Genomic DNA, 22,387 nt, shown 5'->3' on the forward strand with positions numbered 1-22,387 from the left:
AGGGATTTCTTTTAGGAGACACTTTTCTTGTGAGACTTGTAGGTCTTTTGCCTCTCGTAAAGCCAATTAACCTGTGGGTATAAATGGTCACCTCCACACAGACCAATACGCTGTCACAGACAAAAAGAAAAATGAACAACACCAAAAATGTACTCCAATTACTTAACTGTTGATGTTACAATAGAAACATTGAAGATAAGTACTGTTTTTGTATGTGTATCAAGAGAACATTATAAACACTGTGACCGTTAACCAGCTTTTGTATAAAAATGTGCAATATGTGAAAACATATGTGCTTTTCACTGTACAAGTACAGTATTTAAAATTCATTTTTGAGCAATAAAGAGAGTCAGCATGCATTCAAAAGTTATTTATTCACAATTCTGACCTCTTAGAGAAAGAGACATATGCTAGAGAAGTTACTTAAAAACAAAAGATATTTCCTGTTTTCCTTATAGTTGTCAGACCTAAATATGTCAGTCCACGCTCATTTTGCCATATCGATCAGACTCTGCAGAGATGTGGGTACCCAAGTCTTCTCTCCTTGCACAAACACCACCCCTCGATCTATGTAGATAACAATACGCCCAAATGTGTACAGCTGTTTTCCCTCATGTCGTTTAGCCACTAAGGGCATGAAAACGATGTTGTTCTCCTCTGCCTTGGCCTGGATGAGATCCTTAAAGTTAGTCGGCACACCGGCGCTGATCCCTCTGTGGGCCACGCTCTCGGCGTCCCTGCGCTCCTGCATGGCTTCATACTGGAAGTCCTTGCGTCTCTCTGTCTGTGTGAGATATGCAATGTTCTCCCTCGCTCCAGGTTGCATATAACCGCCTGAAATGACACGAAAAAAAGAAAGTTATACTTTGAGTAATACTCATTTTTGTGTGTTTATTATACATCTTCAGACTGTGGAGTACGAACCTATGCCTGAGGAGACCGCACGGTTCATGATGTCCAAAGCCTCATTGAATTTCTCTTTAATGAGGGGCTGGGCCAACAAGACGTCACTAAACATGCTTTTCCAGCCGAGGTACCACTTTGTGATTTCCTCATAGTTGGGACTGTTGCTCAGCCATGAACACAGGACCTATAATCCACAAAAAGCAAAAAAAAAAACAAACCCAAAAGGTATAAAATCCAAAAAGCAATTATATGAAACACCAAAATGCTCAGTTCTGAGTACATTTTAATTCACTGACCTGTAACCATTTCGTGAAAAAGTTTTTGTCAAGCAGTGACACGAGGCTAGAGGGGGACAGCATGCCCTCCCAGTCCAAGACCCAGTGAAATGGCTCCATCTGCTGCTGGTGAGGGTTGATAACCAGCTCTTCCAGACACAAAGCTGCAGAGAGAAAGATCAGCAGTTGCATGAAGAGATATCAGTGGGGCTACTTGAGAATGGAAACGTGGAGGGGTTCATTTTCATTCATGTCTTTGGCACACTGGTGCAGTTTCCTGTCGATTTATAGCTTCTGTTCAGTTGTTTATCGTATTTACCAGGTCTAAACTGAGTGTATATGTTATAAATCCCCATCTTTTGAATGTCACAATTAAAACATCCACTCTAGTCAAATAAATAGGTAACTGTACTTCTGACTTCTTACACCTGTGCCTAAACCTAATTAATGAGGCAAGGCTTGACTTTAATAAGAGGTTGGCTCATCTCCTTCGATTTTCCTCCCAGCACACACATGACGTCATCACAGATGAAGACATACCTAGTTTAGGGATGATGTTTTTCACCATGAAGGCCTCCCATGCACCTGGTGTGAATACATCTTTCCACGGCTGTAGGATGAGGCGAGCTGAGGCGTCGCTGGGATGCCAGCGCTGCAAGGCGTTGGACAGTTTGCTCCTAATTGGCGGATAAAGAGGCTCTAGACGTGACTGGAGCAGAGGCAGCCAAGGGTGGATCCAGGAGTGGATAGGCACCGTGTCAGTTAAAGGGTTCCAGTTATCTACCTGTTAAACAGGGAACAAAGAGAGAGGTTTACATGTGACAAAACTGCCTTTGATACTGATGGAGGCATAAGGTCAGTATAGCATATAGTAAACAGTTTTTCAGTCATAAATAATGGGAGCAAATCAAAAATATTTCTCTTTATCAGCGTGTGTGACTTGCCTCTCGCTGTAATCTGGGTAAGATCAGCTGCTCCAACAGGTGATCCAGTATCCACAGGGGCAAAAGAGGAGCCCACACTTCTACACAGTCCACCATCGGCCCGACCATACGAGGCTGCCAGCCTGACACGCAAGTCCGCATCACTGGGATCCACACTTCCCATAAGAGTCTGAAACACAAAGACCACACGCATTTTACAGACACATGTAGTTTTAAAAAAAAGGGCTAGATCACATATAACCAACATTTATTCACATAAATACACAAAGCACAACCTAATATATGTTTGTGTGTTCAAATTTACCTGTGATAAGGATCCATATTTGAATCTGGGCCACTGGAGTGCATATCCCGAGATTCAAGGATTGCTCTCCACTGACCAATATCTTCCAGACAGTAAGAGCTGTCCTGAAATAATAATTAAAATGTGGTAGAGAATTATTAACATGTAAAAAGGATGCAGTTATCTTAAAAGATATACTCGCAAAAATGTACCTTCAGGGGGTCCCAGAAATGAAGTTTTTCTTTAAGTAACGGATGAACAACAGCTACAGCAAGGTCTGCTAAACCCATCATCTTGTATTCTTCATAATAATCTGTTTGCAAGGTCTCAAAGATGCGAGCACACTCCTGAACAAAGAGAAGAACCAAAAATTACTAAAATGATTACATGAAAACTGAGCAAGCACTCAGTTTCCATCCTGTTCTCACTTTGTCTCTGTTTCACAATTTTGTTTTTATGTTGTTTTATTCTCCGGTTTTTAAATGATTTTCTGACAGAAGACTGCTTTGAAACTTTACACCTAATACAAAATTCTAAAAAGGTGTAGGTGCTCAGTCCATTCTCTTTTTATATGCACCTGCAGAGTAGGACCCTCCCCTGGTGGTGTCTCCCCAGATGGAAAACGCTCCACTAATGCCAGCACAGCTTCCATTCTCTGGATGGCATCTTGCTCCGTATCCAGTCTGTTCTGCAAGGCTCTTGACTCGTGGCTCAGAGAAACGACAACATCTTTTTCATGCTGCAGACGTCTGGCAGACTATACCAGGGTTATATGAAAAAAGAAAGAGATTAAAAAAAATAAATAGTAAAAATCTGCTAAATTATAAAGGAAGCCCCAGTTTGCTGATCTAATAAGGAGGCATTATCTTAGTTATAGCCAAATATATTTGGAAAAACAATTTTGGTATCCTCATACCTGTAATATGTCCTGTTCTGTAAGGTCTATCAACAGCTGAAGGTTATGTTCAAGCTCAGGGAGCGCAAAGCATGATCCCTTCTGATCCCGAGTAGACATGCTTGGTGGACCTTCATCAGGAACACTGTGCTTGTTGGATATCTGACTGTAACTGTAGTACACCTTCTGCTCTCTTCCAGTCATGTCTATCACCTAGGCACCAGGGGCAGGTATGGGGTAAAAAAGGTTAAAAACAAACAATAATAGCAGAGCGCATGTGCTTATATAGATACACCAAACAACTTCACCCATAGAGTCTAATACTGACTACAATTAACTTTAGCTGCTAAAGTTTGTTGTAAAAATACAGCCAAGCCACAATGCCCTTATAACACACCTCTGAGAAAGGACAAAAAAGCACTAATACCTTGACCTGTGCCAGCTCCCCAGCAGATGCCGCTGTAGCCCGCCCCGCCACTTTGCCTTTAGCTCTGAGCTCATCTGCAGTTCTGTAGGAGTACTTCGGTTTCTTCTTTCCTGCCGACCCTGCAGGATCCTTACGCCACTGGCCCAGCTCCTTCTGGAACTCCTACATCAGCACGAATTTAGATTAATGTAAAAAAATGACTCTACAATTCAACATCTGCTTACACATAGAAAAAGGAAAAGCACATTTATGTGCACACTGTACCTTTTCCTCCTCTTCATCAGAGTCCACCACAGGAAAATCTTGGAGAGACTGCTGGGTTCGCTCATTTCCATAGGCTCCAACTGCCCCCTTTCCCTTACGAACCTTTGCTTCAATAGGGTTTACAATACCTGCAGCAAATGAGAGTGTGGAAAAACAAAGTAGATCAGCTCTGAAATACACACAATACTCTTAAATACTTCATTAATGTGGCCTTCTCAGCCTTTCCCACCCTACCTTGAGCATTCTTTCCCAGGCCTTTTCCTGGTTGGTAGCCCATTTTCTGCAGTAGTTTCTGCCCAATTCCCCTAGTGTGTTTCTCCCAGCTGCCAATGCCATGTCCAGACTGTATGCCACCTGCAAACCTCTGTGACTGATTCCCACGGAAATTACCCTAACAAAACAATTCAGCATATAATTGTTCCTATAAACTTCTTTGAGATATTTATCTGCAATGTACACACAAACAAATCACACATAACCAAATTTACCATTTGGAGTTTTTTGGGTGCACGAGAAGGTGGAGGAGCTGCAGGACCATCATCATCAGAGTCATCAGACCCTCCTTCCCCTTTCAGCTGTTTCTCCTCTGCTGCCGTCTTTCGCAGACCAGCACTCACAAAGTTCACTGGGACAGTGTAGTCTTTAGATCTAGCAATGAAAACACAGACAGCAAACTCAATCTCCTACTAATGGCAGACTTTAAAGCTGTGGGCAGCAGCAAAAACAAACCCACGCCTCACCTCTTGCCACCAAAGCTGGGCCTCTCATCTTCGTCTGAATCCCTGTCAGCCCAGATGCCGTAAGTGGCCTGTTCCTTGGTCTGCCTGTGTCTGTGGCGGTCTGGGTTGAACTCGTTGGCCAGGTCCCAGTCTGTCACCTCAAAGCTCTCAACCTCAACACCCTCCTCCTCCTCATCTCTCCGCCCATATAGGTGTGACATGGACATCTCTGGAGATCATAATGAACAAAATCACAATTTAAAGAAATGTAAAAACTCCGCATAAGTAATTTCAAATAAATTTGCTCTACTTGTGAAAAGGTTTAGGTAAAGCCCTTGGACATGGGATCAGAATAATAAAATACATCCCTCTCCATAGCAACGGATCAAACTCAATCTACTGTTTAAAGCAATGAGTTGTAGCTCAGAGCACAGGGAAAAACAAAATCAAACACATTATAATAAAACATAACATTTTTCTTATTCCAGCTGTTCTCTTTAGAGGTCGCCACAGCAGATCCTCTAACACTGTCCCTAACATCCTCCTCTAGCACAGCAACATGTCCTCCTTCACTTCCTCTATGAATCTCTTCTGTGGTCTTCCTCTTTTCCTCCTGCCTAGCAGCTCAATATCTTGGATTCCATATCAAACCACTCTCCGTCCTCGTCGTTACTTTTACACCCATTTCTCTCTCATCCTCTCACATGTCCTCTGTTCTCCAGAGCATACCTCCAGCAGTCCAGGCTCTTTCACCTGCTCCCTACTCTAACTACAGACCGCAACGTTATCTGAGAACATCCTACCCGACCTCATCTGTCAGCCTGTCCACACTTTGAGGCTCTATTGCTGCAGATTCCAGATCAGCAACAGTGTCGCAAAAATTAGATCAGTGTAAATGTAAAGTAAATTTTTATTTTATAGAGAAGCGTCTTAAACATACACATCACTATCTCAAATATTTGGTTTGCTAGTTGACACTAACGACACCGAACAAATTCATCTCTGTGGAGAAAACGTAATGTAAGCTAACGATAACTAGCTATAGCTAAGGTTAGTTACCCTCTACAGCATGAATGTCTTGCTATACGTAATAATCGCGAGTGTTGAGAGCAGTGCAAACACCATGTTCTCTAACGCACCTGAACAGTTATATAAAGGTCGGCGTGGAGATCAATTGGACATGCTTTCTTTCAAAAACGACGAGAAGAAATCCACACTAACGCTCCTTCGTTTAGTGCACGAAAACACAAGTACTTCCGGTATAATGGTGTTACACCAAATTCTGTACCCCTCTAAAATATTTCGTTGGTTCTTAGTAATGACTGTTGGCGTAGAAAGGGCAAAGATGCGTTTATTTCATTGACTTTGCGAAGTAATGTTCGTTTCAGTTGTAAATAATAATAATAATAATAATAATAATAATAATAATAACACGGTATATAAAACTCAGTTTTGTTTTTTCCCCAGGTTAATAGAAATTCATATTACATCATACTATTAGTTTAAAAAAAGCTTAATATGTTAAATATATTAAATGCATTTCAAAATGTATTTATTTGTTTATTTAGTTAGAAAAAAATGTGCCTACCCACTTTCAGAATTTTATTTTATTTCGTAGTAATTTGAGGCAATGTTTGAACATGAATACCTAAAAATTATTAAAGATAAAAGTCGCAGTGACTTCACTATAAAAGTGAATCATGATCTGTAATTTGGGACACACTGGTTAAATAAAGTATTAAATAAGTACATACAAAAATACATAAAACCACACTGCAAAGTCCTATATGAGAATGAATTAATAAACAAAATTAGCTAAAAACAACGGGGCAATTTCTAGTTTGCTTTACAATAATATACATAATTATATATAGTAATAGTATATTTAAAAATAAAAATAAATATCGCAGTTTCTTTAAATCAACCGAGCTGTGCATTATTTCTATTGTGATTTAATGACCGTACACCACCACCAGGTGGATGTTATTTGATGGACTACAAATTTGGCGTAACGCCGGAAGAGGAAACGCGTGTTACACCCTAAATATTCCCATATGTTAGTCACTTGTCTACTGAAGGGAAAAAATGCGTTTTGTCCTTTGATAATTGGACGATTTTTAAAAAAATGATATGCAGGGATATTGGTGCTAAGTTAGCATAAATGTCGGACACCGGAGGGGAGTGGCAGGTGGCTCGGCGACGAAAAGGTGCGTCGAGGAGCTCAAAGTCTCTTCAGGTGTCTGCAGCATGCGGCCAGGAGTCGCTGGACGTCGGGAAAACCGTTAAACGCATCAGAGATACCATGTATGAAATTCAAGAATAGCTCAGCAGCAACACGTCGGACGTCTCATCTTCACCACAGTCCCATAACTCTGCCTTTATTTTACCTCTGCAGGTCTGAACTAAGATGCGAAGAGTTTTGGCACGATTGGAAGGGTAGGTTTTGCTTTGAAAGTTGGGGTTACCACCAAGCATCTGGCTTGCAGCTGTGTGTGTTATTGCGTTTCTGCCTTTAGAGCAGCTCTTGGTGGCGGCATCAGCATCTCTTTCCAAATCTCCAGCGGACAAGGACGCTGAGGACCAGCCGGAGCGGATCCCCAGGACATGCCAGCAGCTGGAGTGTGTGTGTTATGGCCTCGGTCCGTTTGCCTCCTGTGTCTCAGCCCGCTACCAGCTTGCCATGTTGCTTCTTCTACTGGAAGCAGGACAGGTCAGGGGAGGCTTCATCATCAGTTAGATGACAAACACTCACACTAGACCCTGCTTGTTATACATATTCTGTCTCTCCCTGTTAATGTCTTCAGATTCCTCTAAAGGACTGCTCAGTCTATGATCCAGTCTTCTCTTCTGGAGAGAGAGATGTTTTGAGAGACCTGGGTCTGACTGTACTCTCAGAAAATGAGGTCAGTTGTTGCTCCCTCGTGTCCTGGTAATTAAGTGAAACACTGTTAATAGGCATATACTAAAGAGAACTGTGTCATATAGTACATAAAACTTTACAGTTCTTCCAAATGTCAACTATATTATTATTTATTATCCATTTTATATTGAAAATGGGGACTACAAAATTGTTTAGGGGAGTAGACTGTGCAAACAGTGTGTGATCCTCTGTGTCTGTATTGCTCAGGAGGGGAAACGTTTGGTAGAAAAACCCACATTTTTTTACCTGATGCATTGTGGGAAAGCCCTCTACAACAACCTTCTGTGGAAGAACTGGAGTGCACGGGGTCTCCCTCTGATGATAATCATCGGAAACAGCTTCAGTGGGATGAGGGATAGGTTTGTACGAGACGACACGTAGACGATGGAGTAAACGTTTAAGCAAGAGCAGTGGAGATGAAGTTGACATCTGTCTGTTTCCCCAACAGAACGATCGAGAAAGAGTTTACGCGAGACTACAGCTACATCAGTAAGGCTGTGGATTTTAGTGTGGAGAGAAAGCTTGCATGCCCATCTCATCTGATAGACGTCTTCAATGACACAGCAGTCATCACATTTCCTTCCAGCAGCCTTAATGGACTCCCACAGTCTACCTGGGCAGAGTCACCTGAACCACAGTACCCACACAGCCCTGATTTGGAGATTATACTGAAGGAAACTCAGAGCTGAGGCAGGAGATGGATATAGGACATTTGTTATTGACTGTTGTCATTCATATGACTAGTTGTTTTGTTTTTTTTTTAATGGACCTGTTGTACTTTTACTTAATTATATATGGTGACAATGATGGGTTTTCATATTAAACATCAACCGAGTTTCAGAGTTTTCCAGTGAGCTAGAACCTCAGGCATCAGACTGCCCTAAACTAAGACCATCAGAGAACCTTAATTTGGTCAGTTCCAGATGTATGGGACAGAAGCCCCACCCACTTACTGTTCAAACCCTCTGTTTGTCAGCAGAAGCCAATCAAAAGAAAGCTGGCATAAAATGGAGAGCTAAAACAGCTTCTTTACAAACAGTGACAAATTGAGGGGCTGGGCATGAAGGCCCACTATAAAACAAGGATTATTTTGAGCTGTGGACCATGCAATCTATTCAAGAAGAGCACAAGAATTAAAAATTGTTGGAACAAATCCTGCTCATGTCTGACTTTATTCAGCCGTAACAAATTCTTTAATAGAACTAACATTTTGTGTGTCTGGTCCTGAATTAGCCATGATACAACCAAAGTATGCAAAAGAGCATATCTGAACACACAATGTTTAAGCAGGTGAGATTCAGCAGCAGAAGACCACACCGGCTGTCACTTGTCAGCTAAGAACAGGAAACTGAGGCAATGATTTGCATGGATCCGTTCTGCCTTATATCTATAATTCAGGCTCGTAGTGTTGTTTGGGAGATTTTCTTGACACTTTGGCTCTTTAGTGCAAACTAGGCATTATTTAAACACCACAGTGCCCATCTTCTGATGGCTGCTTCGAGCAAAATAACATGTCATAAAGCGCAAGTCATAAACTGATTTCCACACCCCACCAAGCAAACACACATTAGCATGTTACAAAAATTCAACTTTTATCAACTCCACAGATTTTATTTATAATCACATTAATAGAAATTCTCATAGGGTTGAACAGTCACATTGGTAATTTAAGTATATAAAGACAATAAGTTGAATTTCTTATGTTTGGACCAATCAGATTCAGTTTTATATAGAGTAGTAAGATTTTATAAAAGCTAACCCTTTTTATTTTACAGTCTAACTTCCAGTGCTTCAGCTCACATGTGTACAAATAGAACTTTAAATTTGGTTGGTTCGTTGGAACAGATGCATCCTGAGTTACAGATGAGTTTAGAGTTTTAACATTCACATGATATAAAGTCATGTCATGTAAGTGCATTAAGAAACAAACCTGAAGGCACACTTTTTAAATACACCAAGGTAAAAATTTTATTATTGAAAAAACAAAAAACAAACAAGGTTAAACCCTCTCCGAGTCAGTACTAAGGTAAAATCTTCAGGATAAAGTAATAGTCATTCTGTCCTTCTTGTTCATTGGATCAAATTTCATCAGGAAATACTGGAAGAGGTTTTTTTTAATCTTACAGCAGTGACTTTGGAAAACTATTACAACTGTTTGTTGGCTTCGTGATCATTCTTCAGCTGGTCCATTGGCAGTGCTGCCATCTCCTTCTCTATTTACGGCTGTAGCTTTGCCTCTGGACTTTGAAACAACATCTGCCCAGCTCACGTCACTTCTCAGGGCTGATGGGCTTGCAGGGACGTCCATCCTTCCATTCATTTCGCCTGAGCTCGACTCCATCTCATCATTTACCGTTTTGACCTCATCAGAGGCCGCTTTGTCACCTTCTGCACTGGTTTTCTCCTTTTGCTGGTTTTGCTCAGTCACATGACAATTAGCTGAAACTTTCCCAGTGCTCTCCAGAGATCCTTCTACTTGTTGGTCCTGCTGGCACTTGCTTGTATCCTCTGCTGGGTTTCCCCCACCCTCTGGTTCCTTCCCACATCCCTTTTCTCGGTCTGAACATTTCCCTCCTCCAGTCACAGCCACTGAGGCGACATTAGGTAGTTTTAGTCCCAGCTCTTTCACCACTGCAGCCTTTAGCTCAAGATGTTTCTGCTTATACTCCTGGAACCTATTACTGTGAAAACAGTCGTGTCATAAGTGGGTTTATACATAAGAAATGCTAATACTGAAATAAGCCACATACAATCCAACTAGAATTTAAAAACACCATTTCTAAAGTCCATTTTTGGGTCCAGGCTTGAGACGTGCATTGTCATATTGCTTTAACACTGGGTATGCCATCCCACTATGAATATTTACCTCTGTGTAATATTCCTGATCCCCGTAACTAGAACCATCTGCTCCAGAATAATGTCGGGTGTTGGACTGAGACACTGCGGGAAATGGAGAACAATGGGGTTTAGCATGCTTTACTTTTTCCTTTGAAAGAGAGTTGCATATGCTTTCAGGCACCTACCTCCACAGTTGCTTCTGTGCACTCAGCTCCTGCCTGTCTGAGAGTGCGTTCAACTTTTACCGCTTGCTTGGTTATGGTGGACAGGAAGTCTTTGCTGCAGCGTGTTTGTGGGTGATCTTCTCCAAACTAAAGAGGGGGGCAGGGAAAAATAAAAAATAAAAAAAATTTAAGTCTATGCAAATACAGTCAGTCACCCACTTTACTTCCTCTCTCAAACTTTTACTGACCAGAGAGGTAAAGGCAGTCAAGGCCTCTTTCTCATGTGTCATAGCATTTCTGTAGTCACCCTTAGTGCACATCCACTGGGCCAACAAGTGCTGACTGCACAGACAAGAATCAGGGAGAAAAGTGGTCATGTTTTGGGGAGAGACAATAGACATCTCACTGACTTTTTATTCAAAATATTATCTTACTTTAGAGCAGTCTGTAGACATGTGGGGCCAAAGAAGGAAGTGTTAAGTCTCACAGCATTCTTTAGGAACTGGCCTGTCTGATCTTCTGCTAGCACCAGCCCAAGGCAGTTCTACAAGAAGAAAATGTTAGCACTTTCATATAGTCATGTCACTTTTCATTATATTGTCAAAAGCTTTTCTTCTGAGCATTCCAGACTCAAGTCCATCAAACCTACATCCAGTGTTGCGGTGTATGGATGGTCTTCTCCGTGCACTGTAAGCATTAACAGACGAGCTCTGAGGAAACACTTCTGTGCCAGGGTGGTCTCCCCTCCAGCATACACATACACACCTAAGAGGGCCTACATACAAAAACAATGGCAACTGTGACTTTGCGATGACTGGATAAAGTACATTCTCTAATATACAAATGTGTAGCTGTACTCACGTATTGCTGAATCGTGTTTGGATGATCAAAGCCGAGCACCCTCTCACTGATGACAACTGCCTTCAGCTGGACACTGCGGGCCTTAAGGAGAAAGAAAGTCAGATGAGAAATAGATAGTTTCATCTATATTAAAAGGAACAGTTTAGGGAGGGAGCAGTGCATACATGTCTGCATCAATCAACCAAGAGAGTAATGCAATGCAGATGAGACAAACAAAAATACAGGATCACCTTCACCTTACACATACAGCAGCTGCTCAGTCATAGAAACCCGTGTCATGAAACTCCTGATGCAGTTTGTGCAGATGTTAATGTTTTATAGAGGCCGATTGGCGAGTCAGAGCCTTTGTGACCCTGCTCTAACTTTGTGGTCTGACACACTGTGGCCGAGTTGCTGTGGTTCCTAAATGCTTCCACTTTGCAATAATGCCACTTACAGTTTATGGTGGAATATTTAGGAGGGAAGAAATTCCACAGACTGACTTGTGCAGCAGTGGCTTCCCACTACAGAACCATGCTCAAATTCAGGAAGCTCTTTAGAATGAGCCAATCTTTCACTGACGTTTGTTAAGGCAGACAGCATGAGTAGGCATTTGGTTTACACACCTGAATTCAAAGATTTAAAATGTGTGGCCCAATAATTTGTACATCTGCTCTAACTAATGCTGCAGTGTTCTCTCAAACGTGGCATAAATTGTTTTTCAAAGATCCAGTAAAGCCGTCCTATTATTTTCACCTCTATTATGCGTTAATGTTTGTGGCTAACAGAAACCGTTGATCAGTCAGCATACCTCAGCAGTTTTCCCCTGGAGGTACGCCACCTTGGCCAGCAAGGTGTGGCAATAACCAGCCTCAGGGTGCAGATCGTCACACGCTCTACCATACAGGTAAACCGCTTCTTTTAACTGCTCATGGGCCTGAGCCAGCAGACCTGCAATCATAACACACAGCTTATTTTTCAGTAAATTCACACTGCGGGGAAGAAAATGGAGACAATAGTCTGCAGCTGTTGGACTTACCCTTCTGAATGGAGAGCTGTGCAGCTTGATATACTTTAGAGGCATCCACAGTTGGCATGTGAATGTGCTTGACAACAGGGATCATGTTGATGATGTCCTCTGGACCAATAGGAGCTTTGTTTTGGTTGTCAAAGGAGTAGTCTCTCAGTCTCAACTAGTGTGGATACAGGATTAAAAAAGTGCCTTTCCCTTTTAATATACAGAATTTGATTTTTAAAAGCTAATTTTGCAACTTAAATGTACATATTAATATCCATATCCTCTCCTTGGACTGACAAATTTAAAACTGCATTCATATTTCCAGATGTCTGTTACCTGTACACCAGTCTTTAAACAGAACTCTCTCAGCAAGGAGAGCTTCTGCAGGCCATAGTGCTCCACCAGGTAGTTTGGCCCAGAGCTGTTCCACAAAAAAAAAAAAAAAAAAAAAAAAAACACAGGTTGTTCTCAAATTGATTCTCTACTATTAGATAATAAATGCATGTGGAGAACAAAGGCCATGCCCTCACCCCAGGCTATCAAAGACATAGGTTTCAGCAGCATCCTGGCAGACCAGGTTCCACAGCTCGGCTCCCGTGAGTGTGCTCCAGGGTGTGCTTTCAGAGGCCCCGGCCCCTCGGCCACGCCGTCTTGACTTCTTCTTAGTATCCTCTCCTACAGAGGTGGGCGGGAAGTGGGGAACCAACAGGCAGCTAAGGAAGTGACTGACGGCTGCGGAGAGACTCGACACATCCACGCCCTACAGAGACATGAATGGAGGCTTTAGTTCATTCCTTGGAAACCACACCTGCTGCCTTTTTAAAACCCAAGGTGTGAAAACATGGGTGATTAATTTGAGTTCTCATCAAGGAACATTTAAAAAAAAAAAAAAAAAAAAAAAGGTACCTGGAGGAAACTGTTGAACACCCTTCTTGTTGAACGAATAAAAATTTCAGCTACGGCCGTTCTCTGGTGAAAACAGGAAGGAGCATGTAAGAAAGCAGCATCACCATAAAGACCGAATTAGGCTTTGTTTTTAAAGTTAAACGAACCATTATATGCCTCAGGTGCTCCTTGTGTTCTGACTGGGCAATAAGCTTGACCACATGGCCCAGGTACCGGAGGTTGATGCCTCTCTGATGTAGAGCATTTTTTAGAGTAGCTCCGTCCATTGGAGCCTCACTGTTGTGCAAACAACCCTCCAACTGCAGACACAAACAGGCATCTAGTGAACAGGTTTGTTTTCAAAAGACACCATTTGGAGCACATTAACTCTGGTTGGACTTACAAAAGCTGGTATCTGGTGTGTGATGATGAAAGCTGCCGCTTCCCTCAGTAACCGTTCCTGCAGCTTTGTTGATGTGCTTTCCCCCGGAGGAAATGCTACCCCTAAAATTTGTACAAGCAGTGTGTCATGATGAGTTCTAATAAGAGCTCTGCTATAGCATACTTGTGTAGTTAGTCTGCATACCTGGAGAAAATACATTTGGATTAAAGCGCATCTCAAAGAGGATGTCACTAACTGAGCCCACGTCTTTACACGCAGCTCGGACGGCAGCAGTGGCTCGAGAGTCACCTGCGAAAAAGAAATAAATGACAACTTGACTTAAAATGTGCTGAAGTACAGCCATGATTTCAGTGTCCATTCAGTAAGAACTACTAACACTTCTTACCAGATGTGGCACATTCTTCAAATCCTCCATTTTCATCCAACAACTCTCTGACACGCTGAGTGAACTGGCAATGTCTTAAAAACAAAAGAGAAACTTAAACTTCATGAAAACTTAAAAGTTTAAAATAAATCTTCTGATTTACTACTCACTTGTGTTGACTGAAAGCCTGCATCAGTTCTGGTCTCAGTCTGCAGAGGCCATGAGGAAAACTCCTTGGAAGGTCAGTATTTGCATGATAATCCTCTGGCCAACCTTCTTTTATACAGTCATTCTTATTCTCATTACTCTCTTCTTCTCCAGTCACCGTGCAGCTTTCAGTCTGTGCCTCTGGACAGAAGTTGGCATCAGCTGGGAAACTTCTAAAAACATCTAATAAGTAGAACCTCCCATCAGCTCCCAACAGTCCCTGCGCATCCACCGAGGTGAACAGGGGCACCTGGTGACCATTGGGTGCCAGGACAACGTGTCTCTGCAGCGAAAGGGACTTGGCTGCATGAGCCAACAGTTCTAGTAGCCGTCTACGATGGGGAGACTCTTGTGGTCCTGCATTTACACCATACAGCAAACCTCTGAAGGTCGAGTGAGACAGGTAGCATTAAAATCTGTGAAAATTTAATACCACTAAACATTCTTAAACAGCTTCAGGGAGTGTACCTTGAAGCAGGAGCAGTTCCCTGGTCCTGCTCAGAGCCCTCCAAGCCAGGGGCCAGACCCTGGGCAGACAGGCGAACCCCTCTGTAGTCAACAATGGCTGTGGGTATAGTGTGCAGCCCCTGCAGACCCTCCAAGTCACTGTAAGCCTGCACACCGTTAAGCTCCAGCCTCTGAGCAGCCCTGCAAATACAAGGAGGAGGATAAAAATAATCAGTGCCAATATAAAAGCACAACTACAATGCAAGAGTCATTTTATCATACACAACATGGGATGGATCATATACGTACATCCCATAAGCAGCAAAGGGCATCAGGTCGTCTTGTCATTTTTAGGGAGTTTGCACTTACCTGCGACCCCTTTCGCCACCAAACACTGCACTTGCTGTCCCCTGGCTCATGAAAAGGCCACCCCACAGGAAAGCTGGGTCCCCTGGGTTTCCATTAACTGGCTCAACAAAACCGTCTACCACAGTCTCGGCCCCTTGCATAACAGTACTCACAAATGCACTGTTCACCTGAGCAAAAAGGAACGAATGAATGAAGAGTATATGAACCCCCCCCCCCCCAAAAAAACAAAAACAAAAAAAAAACCCCGACAAATACAATCCATTACATCAAGCTAAATGAGAGCTTCTATATTTACCTGAAGTACTGCTTTGTCTCTCTGCAGCCTCTCCTCCAGACTTCCTTGAGGAAGATCTCTGGCTGCTTGTAGCTCCTCGTTCCAGTCTGGAGGCTGCGTATAAACAAAGGCATGCGTAATTAGGATCACTGCCAACAGCAAACTGCTGCCAGCAACCATCAGAAAACAACTGTCTTCTGCTATAAACAACCTGTGTTTCTGCCTGATCATCTACTCCCAGTCTGGTGAAGGTGTTTTTGTGAGTGCGTGTAGCGCATGGAGGACCAAGCCAACTGAGCGTATGGTAGGGTGTAGTGATCACCTCTACTGGTGGTTGCAGGGGCCTAAAAAGAGGAAAAAGCTGCTTTACTCCAAATACGATTCAGTTGGTTATTTTCAAAGCATTACTGAACATTTCTTTTGCCAATCGAAAGGCTGGAAGGGATGCATATTCAGTGCTGCAGTACTCACTTTATAAAGAACAATGTCGTTACCTGTTTTTGAGTGTGGTAAAAGTTTGTTTGACAGCAGGACTAATATGACAAAGCAAGTCGGTTAAACAGTGACAAACTGGAGAAGACTGTGCAGGACGAGGATCAAACACATCCTCTGTGGACCTGCAAAAGATGTCAGAGAGAGAATATGATTAAACCAACTTGGATGCAGTCCTTTCATTTTCTTTCTTTGTGTGCATTGGCCCAGAAAGTATGCAAGTAGGTACATATCCAATTCTGAAAGAGTCGGGACCAAAGAAAAAAAAAAAACAAAAAAAAAAACCCCCAAAACAAAGTGATGCTAGAATGAAATAGCTGGAGGAACATTTTGTAGCCAGTTAGGTTAGCTACAGGTCAGCAACATGATTGGGTATAAAGAGAGTGTAAATAAAGTTGGCTCGAGTTTCACTAGTGTGGGGAAAAACAAAAAACCTGCATCTACAAACTGGAAAGTTTCAGAATAATGTTCCTCAACATAAAAATTGTGAAGACTTTGAATATCTCATGATCTACTCATCAAAAGAGACTTATAGCATCGGCTACAACAACATGCCTTCATAGTTACAGAGTTCAGGTGCTGACGTGCAGCAGTCGAGCTCTTTCACCAACTGAAAACTTGAAAGATTTGGAGCATCATGAAATTAAAATATACAAAGGTGACCCAGGACTGTTGAGCAGCTAGAATGGGACAACACTCCTCTCACAAATGTCCAGCAGCTGGCCTCCTCAGTTTCCAGAGTTTAGAGGATGCTACAGAGTGGGAAACATGGCGCTGACACACATTTTGAGTCCTGTTGCTGCCACCCAACTCTCTAAAAACAAAAGAGGTACATTTTCTCAGATTCTTCCTAAATGCAGGCCAAGGTACCATATTCCAGTCCTCTTCTTATAATGTGTCCACACAATTTTGCTTGCCTGTCATTCTTACATAGTGAGCTTTTGTCTTCTCTTAAAACTTCATTCTGTGTGCGATATTCTCGTCATCTGCATACCTCAGGTTATTAATAAAGGTACCCACTAACCACATTGCCTGTCATTCCATCAATCTTATGATAATGCACTCACAGTACAGAGAAAATTAGGTCAGGTGACAGCAGACCCTTGCTGTAAACCTTCAGATTTTGATAAATTCTCCAATGTCACTGAACTTTGTTCCCAGTAGAGGTTCTTTATAACTATCAAGTCTTTCCTGTCAGTGTTCAGAACTAATAATAACCAATGAAATATTCATCACTGCTTGTGTCAAAGGCCACAATAAACCAAAGTACAACACGAGTATAAGGATTGTGGGTTGTGTATTATTAGCCTGCTGTTGCTTTTCCTCACCGCCACAGAAAGCAGTTTAATTAAATAAAATGAATTTCTTTACCTATTTAGAAAAAAACCTTTTGGACAGGATGTGATGTCACAGCGCCGCCCCTCCATTGTAACTGCAGTGATGTACAGGAAGTCCCCCTGCAACTTCCTGTGTCCTGGAGGAGGGTTCCAGCAGCTGAGAGACAGGTCTTTCAGGTAACTGGGGGCCTGATGAGGATAAAGTGATGCAGAGTTAGTGAGTGTGTTTAGGTGAAACAAATAAAAAGATTCCATTTATTTGTGCACCTCTGGTTGGGAGCTATGTGGGAGAAGGGCCATGAGCGGTCTTTCCGAGGAACCGGGGAGGAGGTAGTCAGGCGGCGCTCCATCCTGGCTGGTTGATTCAGTTTTTGTGTGGCTTAGAGAGCGCTTAAGGCTCTTTCCATTTTGTAAGCTAGCTTCTACATTTGGGGGGAGATTCGACTGAGTTAGAGTCCATTTTTGGTGTACGTGTTACAATTTGTCTAAATGCACAGGGTGTGTGTTTACCTGGTATTTGTGTATGTGTCAGTGCCTCCAGTATGCTAGGTGAGCGTCCTTCTCTCAGTGCATCCTGAGGTCCAGATGCTCTCAGCAGCTCAAGCACACGAGCCAGATGCACTCTGGCTGAGCGGAAAGTGTAAGGCTCTGAAAAGACGTGCGCTGGTTAACAGAAAATTTAGATCAACCAATTAAAAAACTCTGAGCAATACGACAAAGATCTGATAACCACCTGAAAGTGGTCAGCCCTGTTTTCAAAGAACAAGCCGTACAGAGTTCGACAAAGAAGATGCATAAGGAATGTGCTCGAGGGTACATTGTTTCAGCAGCTAGAGGGTGAGAGTGAAATACTTGAGTTTGCACTTATGGTTGCAAAGACTACAACTAAATCTCTGCATCTATAAACCTTTGTGTGATGACTCAGAAAAAGTGAGTCAGGTGTTTACACTGAGCCAAGATAAACTTAGGTGTCTGTGGATGAGAAAGGGTGAGAGTGTGGTGAAAATATGGATAGGATTATTGTTAAAATTAACAAGCTATGAACATAATTATGCTCTGGAATGCTCTCCCTCCAACCTCGAGGTCTGCTAAGAACTCAAAAAAAAAAAAAAAGTGCTGTAGAATTAAAATGTTACTAATGTGTAAATGGGTTGAATTACCAAAAGAATAAAACAGGCAGTAATTTACTTAACGATTCTTACATATTGGTGAATTTCTTATTGAGTGGTAGCCAAAGACAGCTTATTAAAAACAGAAACATGATACCTTCCACAAGGCGAAGGATGGCACCTGCTTTAAGACCCTTGACGTTTTGCAGTTGAGCAAGGGGATCCAGAGTTGCCCCGGCCAGTGTGAGTGAGAGGTTGGAGCGCGGGAACACCTCATTCCTCGAAAGCAGAGTCATTACTGCATCTTGAACAAGCCAAAAACCATGGACCTACAGAGATGAATTTTTTTTAAACACACACCAGTTAAATCCAATCTGCGAACACTCAAATATCTACTTGTGAGGAGAATTTCAGACATACAGAATTATCCACAGTGGCAAATATAACAAAGGATAAAAATGATAAACCATAAATACATAGTTCCAGCTAAATTTTAATTTCAATATTATTTCTATATATAGTGCCAAATCACAGCAATTATTACCTCAAGGTGCTTTATATTGTAAGGCAAAGACCCTACAAGAATAGCCATCACCGCTTTTAAAAAGACAAACAAAACAAGGAAAATAGGAACAGACAGTGAGTCAGTACCTGCAGCTCAAAGGGCTCTACTCCTGCTCCCTGGATCTTTACAGAAAACGATGTGACGTCATCTAGGCGAATACCGACAGCATCGCTTCCAACAGTCACGCTGTTTGCATCTGTTTGAAGGAGAAATCAGAGGAACAGATTCAACAGGATAAACAAAGAGTTCTGCAAAAGGAGCAGAACATGTCAGTTTCCAGAACAGCTGAGATTCTGTTGACATGCCCATAAAACAGAGTGAAACACCTGCTAATCATCATATCTGATTGCAAACATTTTGAAGGACAGCAAAAAGTAGCATCAAGTTTGGGTGATTTACACATCTGTGAAGGCACCATTTATGTTGAAGTATTTTATTCCCCTTTTCAGGGAAGGCCTTGCTTCCTTCAGCGAGACAAACAATATTTCTGTACCCATTTGAGCAGCATGTCAGAAAAAGCCTGCAGTCTGAACCTGCCAGCCACTGAAACATCTGGCACATGATTAAAAGAAAAATATGACAAAGGCGGCCCTGAACTGTTGAGCAGCAAGAATGAAAAAAAAAACAAAAAAAACAAAAAAAAAACCTTTCAGCAGCAGATGGTCCCCTCAGTTCCCAAACACTTGCAGGGCTGTTAAGAAGAAGCGGACACATGCAGCACGGTGGGAAAGGAGCCCGACTTTTATGAAATTGTTTGCTCGAAGTATATACTAAAAAGGAAAAGATTACAGCTTCTCAGCTGTAACATTTGACACGTTCTTGCTGTACTACTTGCAAATCATTGCCTTCCTTTTGCATTTTACCTACCGTGATGAGGCAGGGACTCCATCTGGGCAACATTCGCAATACTCTTGCTTAGTTGCCACTTTTAAAACAGAGTCAAACAACAAAGGAATAGTAATAATTATTTATCACGTTCTTCCCACTAATTTCCTCTAAAATGAGTATGAGCTAGGATGGAAAGTTTGGTATGTAACAGAGTGCCTGAAGGAGAGTGTGAATTTATACAAGTAAGAGGGGAAGGGGGGGGGGAGAGAGAGAAAGAAACATGGGGAGTGTCTAGCTTTTTTTTTTACACACACACTTGCAGGGAGAACAGGACTTGGCGTGTTCCACTAATGGAAGTATGGCTAAACCTGTTGCATTTGCATACTGGCCTACATGCCATCTCAGAGTGAAAGGACAGCCAACACCCAATGCTGCTATGTAGATAAAAGCAGCAAACTGTGACACAAAACTAAAACCTAGGTGATGGATCAGGCTTGCTTGCAATGATGCATTCACACAATGGCTACTAAAACATAACATGCACATTGCAGAGGCCAATAATAACTGAGCTTATCTCTGGCTACTGTCATTCATTCACTCTGCAGCACAGCCACAACTCTTGCTGTCAATCTGGGACTACTTTGCAACTGGAAAGCACCCAAAACAATAGCAGTTTGTGATTGGTCGTCAGAATGTCCCTCCTCTCCTCCGCTTCTCTTTTGGAGCTCGTACAGAGTCTATGTTGGCATTGATTCCTGAAGTTGGCTTGCACTATAATCGAGCTAGGAAGCAAAGAAATGTATATGCTACAGCGCGTTCATGGTAACCATGCAAAACGGTAATTGTCAGAGCATTCCTCTGTACTTTGAAATTACCTAAACTGTCAATCACAGTTCAAAGATTAATGACATTTTTTGAAAGAAAAACGCCCTCGGGGCAATTTAATTGGTGACAGGCTAGCGCATATTCTACCTTAACTCAATCAGCATGTTATGTATGAGGGGAGTGGCAACACGTTAGGAGGTCCTCACAAGAGTGTGGCAACTGTTTTGGACAAAAATCAAGAAAGTGTGTAGAGTTTCACTTCTTAAAAAGGTTGTAAGGGGATATTGTAAGGCCCCTTACACATCTGTGCACATATTCCTATTGATTTTAGCTGCATCACAGCACGTGTGTATGCGTGTGTGGCACTCAAATGCGCAAAATACACAGCAGGAGATGCTTCAAGTGGTCAGGAAGTTGGTAAAAGCACCGGCCATGTTCAGAGGAGCAGTACAGTGCTGGAATGTCTCACCCTCCACACATTCTCCTGCTACAGGAGACACCCCTCGCACAAGCACAAAAAGGAAGAAAGTGCCAAAGAGAGAGGAGCGCACACGTAAAACATATCCCACAGACTAGTTCTTACCAGCCTTGGCTTGATTTCTTCCTCCTCCTCTCCTCACTTTGTCCTTCATGGCTGCCTACTGAAGTTTTTCCTGGAGCTGTCTTCTTGTGTTTTACTTCTTCTGTGGTGGAAGCTGCTACCACGCAGTCTTGTTTAAAAACTCACGGAAAAAAGACCGAGCGAAGACAAGTGGAAACGCACAGTCCTACTGACTGAAGGTAAAATGCCTGCTCAGGACTGCAACTCCTGCCCTGTCTACAAAGCAAACTTAGCTTATCTGCTCTCCCTGTGTAAAAAGCCACACCCTCCTCTTATTGCTCCACACAGGCTCATTACTCCGGCTGTCTCACACGCTTGTTGGACTGGGTGTGTCTTTGTTCACTCCTCCCTCCAGAAGCCCTGGAGTAGAAGTGTGAATTAAAGACTGCTTTGACACCAGTCCAACAAAAACGGCTTTTGAATCTAAGTGTTTTATATTGCATTATGTGGAAGCTCGCTCAGCGCATTGGTCCACACATGTCCAGATGTTAACAAAAGGGAATGATGAGGCAGTGTTCTGTAATCTAACGCCAAGTGAGTGCTGCTGGGTGCAGCTTCTGGGCTTCTTCATTTGTGACAAGTTTACTCAGAGTCTGCAGAAAATACAACCGTGAGAAAGCTACGCTTCCACAAATGGGTGCGCCCGTGTGTGACTTGGTTACTCATCTCTTTTGAAAAGTGTACACCTACTACAGTCACATTTTACGCATACCTGTGCAGATTTCAGTCCAAACACGCATTAAGACTTCTGGGTTCGGCTGCTACAATCTCATAAAACTATGTTTTAGTCATCTACAGTGTGCTCGGTGGTGGAGTTATAAAACATCTCTCAGCTGAAAGTCAGGGAAGTTAAGCATGCATCTGGACAAAAGTCAGCTGCTTGTCACTTCTGCCATATTATAAGATATCCCCACAGGATCGAAATATCCCAGGTTATGGTGGATGATGGCTTTTTGACACTCGTCACGTTTACGTTTTTGTATATAACTGGATGAATGCACAAGTGTCAGAACAGGGTACACCTCGTTTTCAGCACAGTGAAACACCCCGTACCACGTTAGGGACGTAAACGTAACGTTACCTTCAGGAGCCCCTTGTAGATTTCATTTTGATTACAAAAATGCAGCTCTTTAGTTCATGTTTTGTGATACTATTCCTTGGGTTTTAATGTAACTGCTCTTATAATAA

The 22,387-nt window shown here is 42.4% G+C and overlaps 3 protein-coding genes across 5 annotated transcripts; 1 reads left to right on the plus strand and 2 right to left on the minus strand.

Annotated features, from left to right (window-relative positions):
* Positions 1-355: 355 nt before the first annotated feature.
* tfip11 (tuftelin interacting protein 11) lies at positions 356-6,004 on the minus strand. 2 transcript variants are annotated; one of them, XM_026188621.2, is made up of 15 exons: positions 5,853-6,004; positions 4,735-4,942; positions 4,483-4,642; positions 4,229-4,385; positions 3,995-4,122; positions 3,731-3,892; positions 3,325-3,516; positions 2,986-3,165; positions 2,621-2,755; positions 2,430-2,533; positions 2,126-2,294; positions 1,722-1,965; positions 1,203-1,345; positions 925-1,090; positions 356-834 (listed from the first exon to the last, which is right to left on the minus strand). In XM_026188621.2, exons 2-15 carry the CDS (start codon positions 4,938-4,940, stop codon positions 488-490), a joined length of 2,493 nt encoding a protein of 830 aa, XP_026044406.1. In that variant the 5' UTR covers positions 4,941-4,942; positions 5,853-6,004; the 3' UTR covers positions 356-487. The 2 variants fall into 2 exon arrangements, with proteins under 2 accessions (XP_026044406.1, XP_080165299.1); XM_080309173.1 differs by having other exon boundaries at positions 1,722-1,961; positions 2,122-2,294.
* Positions 6,005-6,705: 701 nt separating this feature from the next.
* On the plus strand, positions 6,706-8,786 carry srrd (SRR1 domain containing). 2 transcript variants are annotated; one of them, XM_026187439.2, is made up of 6 exons: positions 6,706-7,017; positions 7,109-7,149; positions 7,230-7,423; positions 7,518-7,616; positions 7,841-7,992; positions 8,082-8,786. In XM_026187439.2, the coding sequence occupies exons 1-6, from the start codon at positions 6,875-6,877 to the stop codon at positions 8,320-8,322; spliced, it is 870 nt and encodes a 289-aa protein (XP_026043224.2). In that variant the 5' UTR covers positions 6,706-6,874; the 3' UTR covers positions 8,323-8,786. The 2 variants fall into 2 exon arrangements, with proteins under 2 accessions (XP_026043224.2, XP_026043225.2); XM_026187440.2 differs by having other exon boundaries at positions 6,713-7,017; positions 7,275-7,423.
* Positions 8,787-9,575: 789 nt separating this feature from the next.
* LOC113033537 (clustered mitochondria protein homolog) lies at positions 9,576-21,462 on the minus strand. The gene is made up of 28 exons (XM_026187438.2): positions 21,182-21,462; positions 19,032-19,141; positions 18,538-18,709; positions 17,782-17,919; positions 17,539-17,693; positions 17,306-17,460; positions 15,937-16,059; positions 15,654-15,786; positions 15,464-15,556; positions 15,169-15,335; positions 14,821-15,000; positions 14,316-14,735; positions 14,167-14,240; positions 13,965-14,069; positions 13,782-13,882; positions 13,546-13,698; positions 13,400-13,462; positions 13,024-13,253; positions 12,830-12,914; positions 12,515-12,668; positions 12,287-12,426; positions 11,497-11,577; positions 11,285-11,410; positions 11,070-11,179; positions 10,884-10,977; positions 10,657-10,782; positions 10,500-10,573; positions 9,576-10,314 (listed from the first exon to the last, which is right to left on the minus strand). Exons 1-28 carry the CDS (start codon positions 21,228-21,230, stop codon positions 9,804-9,806), a joined length of 4,122 nt encoding a protein of 1,373 aa, XP_026043223.2. The 5' UTR covers positions 21,231-21,462; the 3' UTR covers positions 9,576-9,803.
* Between the last annotated feature and the right edge of the window lie 925 nt (positions 21,463-22,387).

The sequence above is a fragment of the Astatotilapia calliptera genome, chromosome 12 (assembly GCF_964374335.1).
Source record: "Astatotilapia calliptera chromosome 12, fAstCal68.1, whole genome shotgun sequence".
In the NCBI taxonomy this organism is placed as follows: domain Eukaryota; kingdom Metazoa; phylum Chordata; class Actinopteri; order Cichliformes; family Cichlidae; genus Astatotilapia; species Astatotilapia calliptera.

Excerpts from the sequence above, each read along its gene's own strand:
- LOC113033537 (XM_026187438.2), bottom strand. The coding sequence starts at position 21,230 with ATGAAGGACAAAGTGAGGAGAGGAGGAGGAAGAAATCAAGCCAAGGCT. Across the intron at positions 14,241-14,315 it reads CAGGCTTTCAGTCAACACAA|ACATTGCCAGTTCACTCAGC; the intron begins GTGAGTAGTAAA and ends TTTGTTTTTAAG. Across the intron at positions 11,411-11,496 it reads CAAACACGATTCAGCAATAC|GCCCTCTTAGGTGTGTATGT; the intron begins GTGAGTACAGCT and ends TTTTGTATGTAG.
- tfip11 (XM_026188621.2), bottom strand. The coding sequence starts at position 4,940 with ATGTCCATGTCACACCTATATGGGCGGAGAGATGAGGAGGAGGAGGGT. Across the intron at positions 4,123-4,228 it reads CCTGGGAAAGAATGCTCAAG|GTATTGTAAACCCTATTGAA; the intron begins GTAGGGTGGGAA and ends CATTTGCTGCAG. Across the intron at positions 3,517-3,730 it reads GGGAGCTGGCACAGGTCAAG|GTGATAGACATGACTGGAAG; the intron begins GTATTAGTGCTT and ends CCTGGTGCCTAG.
- srrd (XM_026187439.2), top strand. The coding sequence starts at position 6,875 with ATGTCGGACACCGGAGGGGAGTGGCAGGTGGCTCGGCGACGAAAAGGT. Across the intron at positions 7,617-7,840 it reads CTGTACTCTCAGAAAATGAG|GAGGGGAAACGTTTGGTAGA; the intron begins GTCAGTTGTTGC and ends TGTATTGCTCAG. Across the intron at positions 7,993-8,081 it reads TTCAGTGGGATGAGGGATAG|AACGATCGAGAAAGAGTTTA; the intron begins GTTTGTACGAGA and ends TTTCCCCAACAG.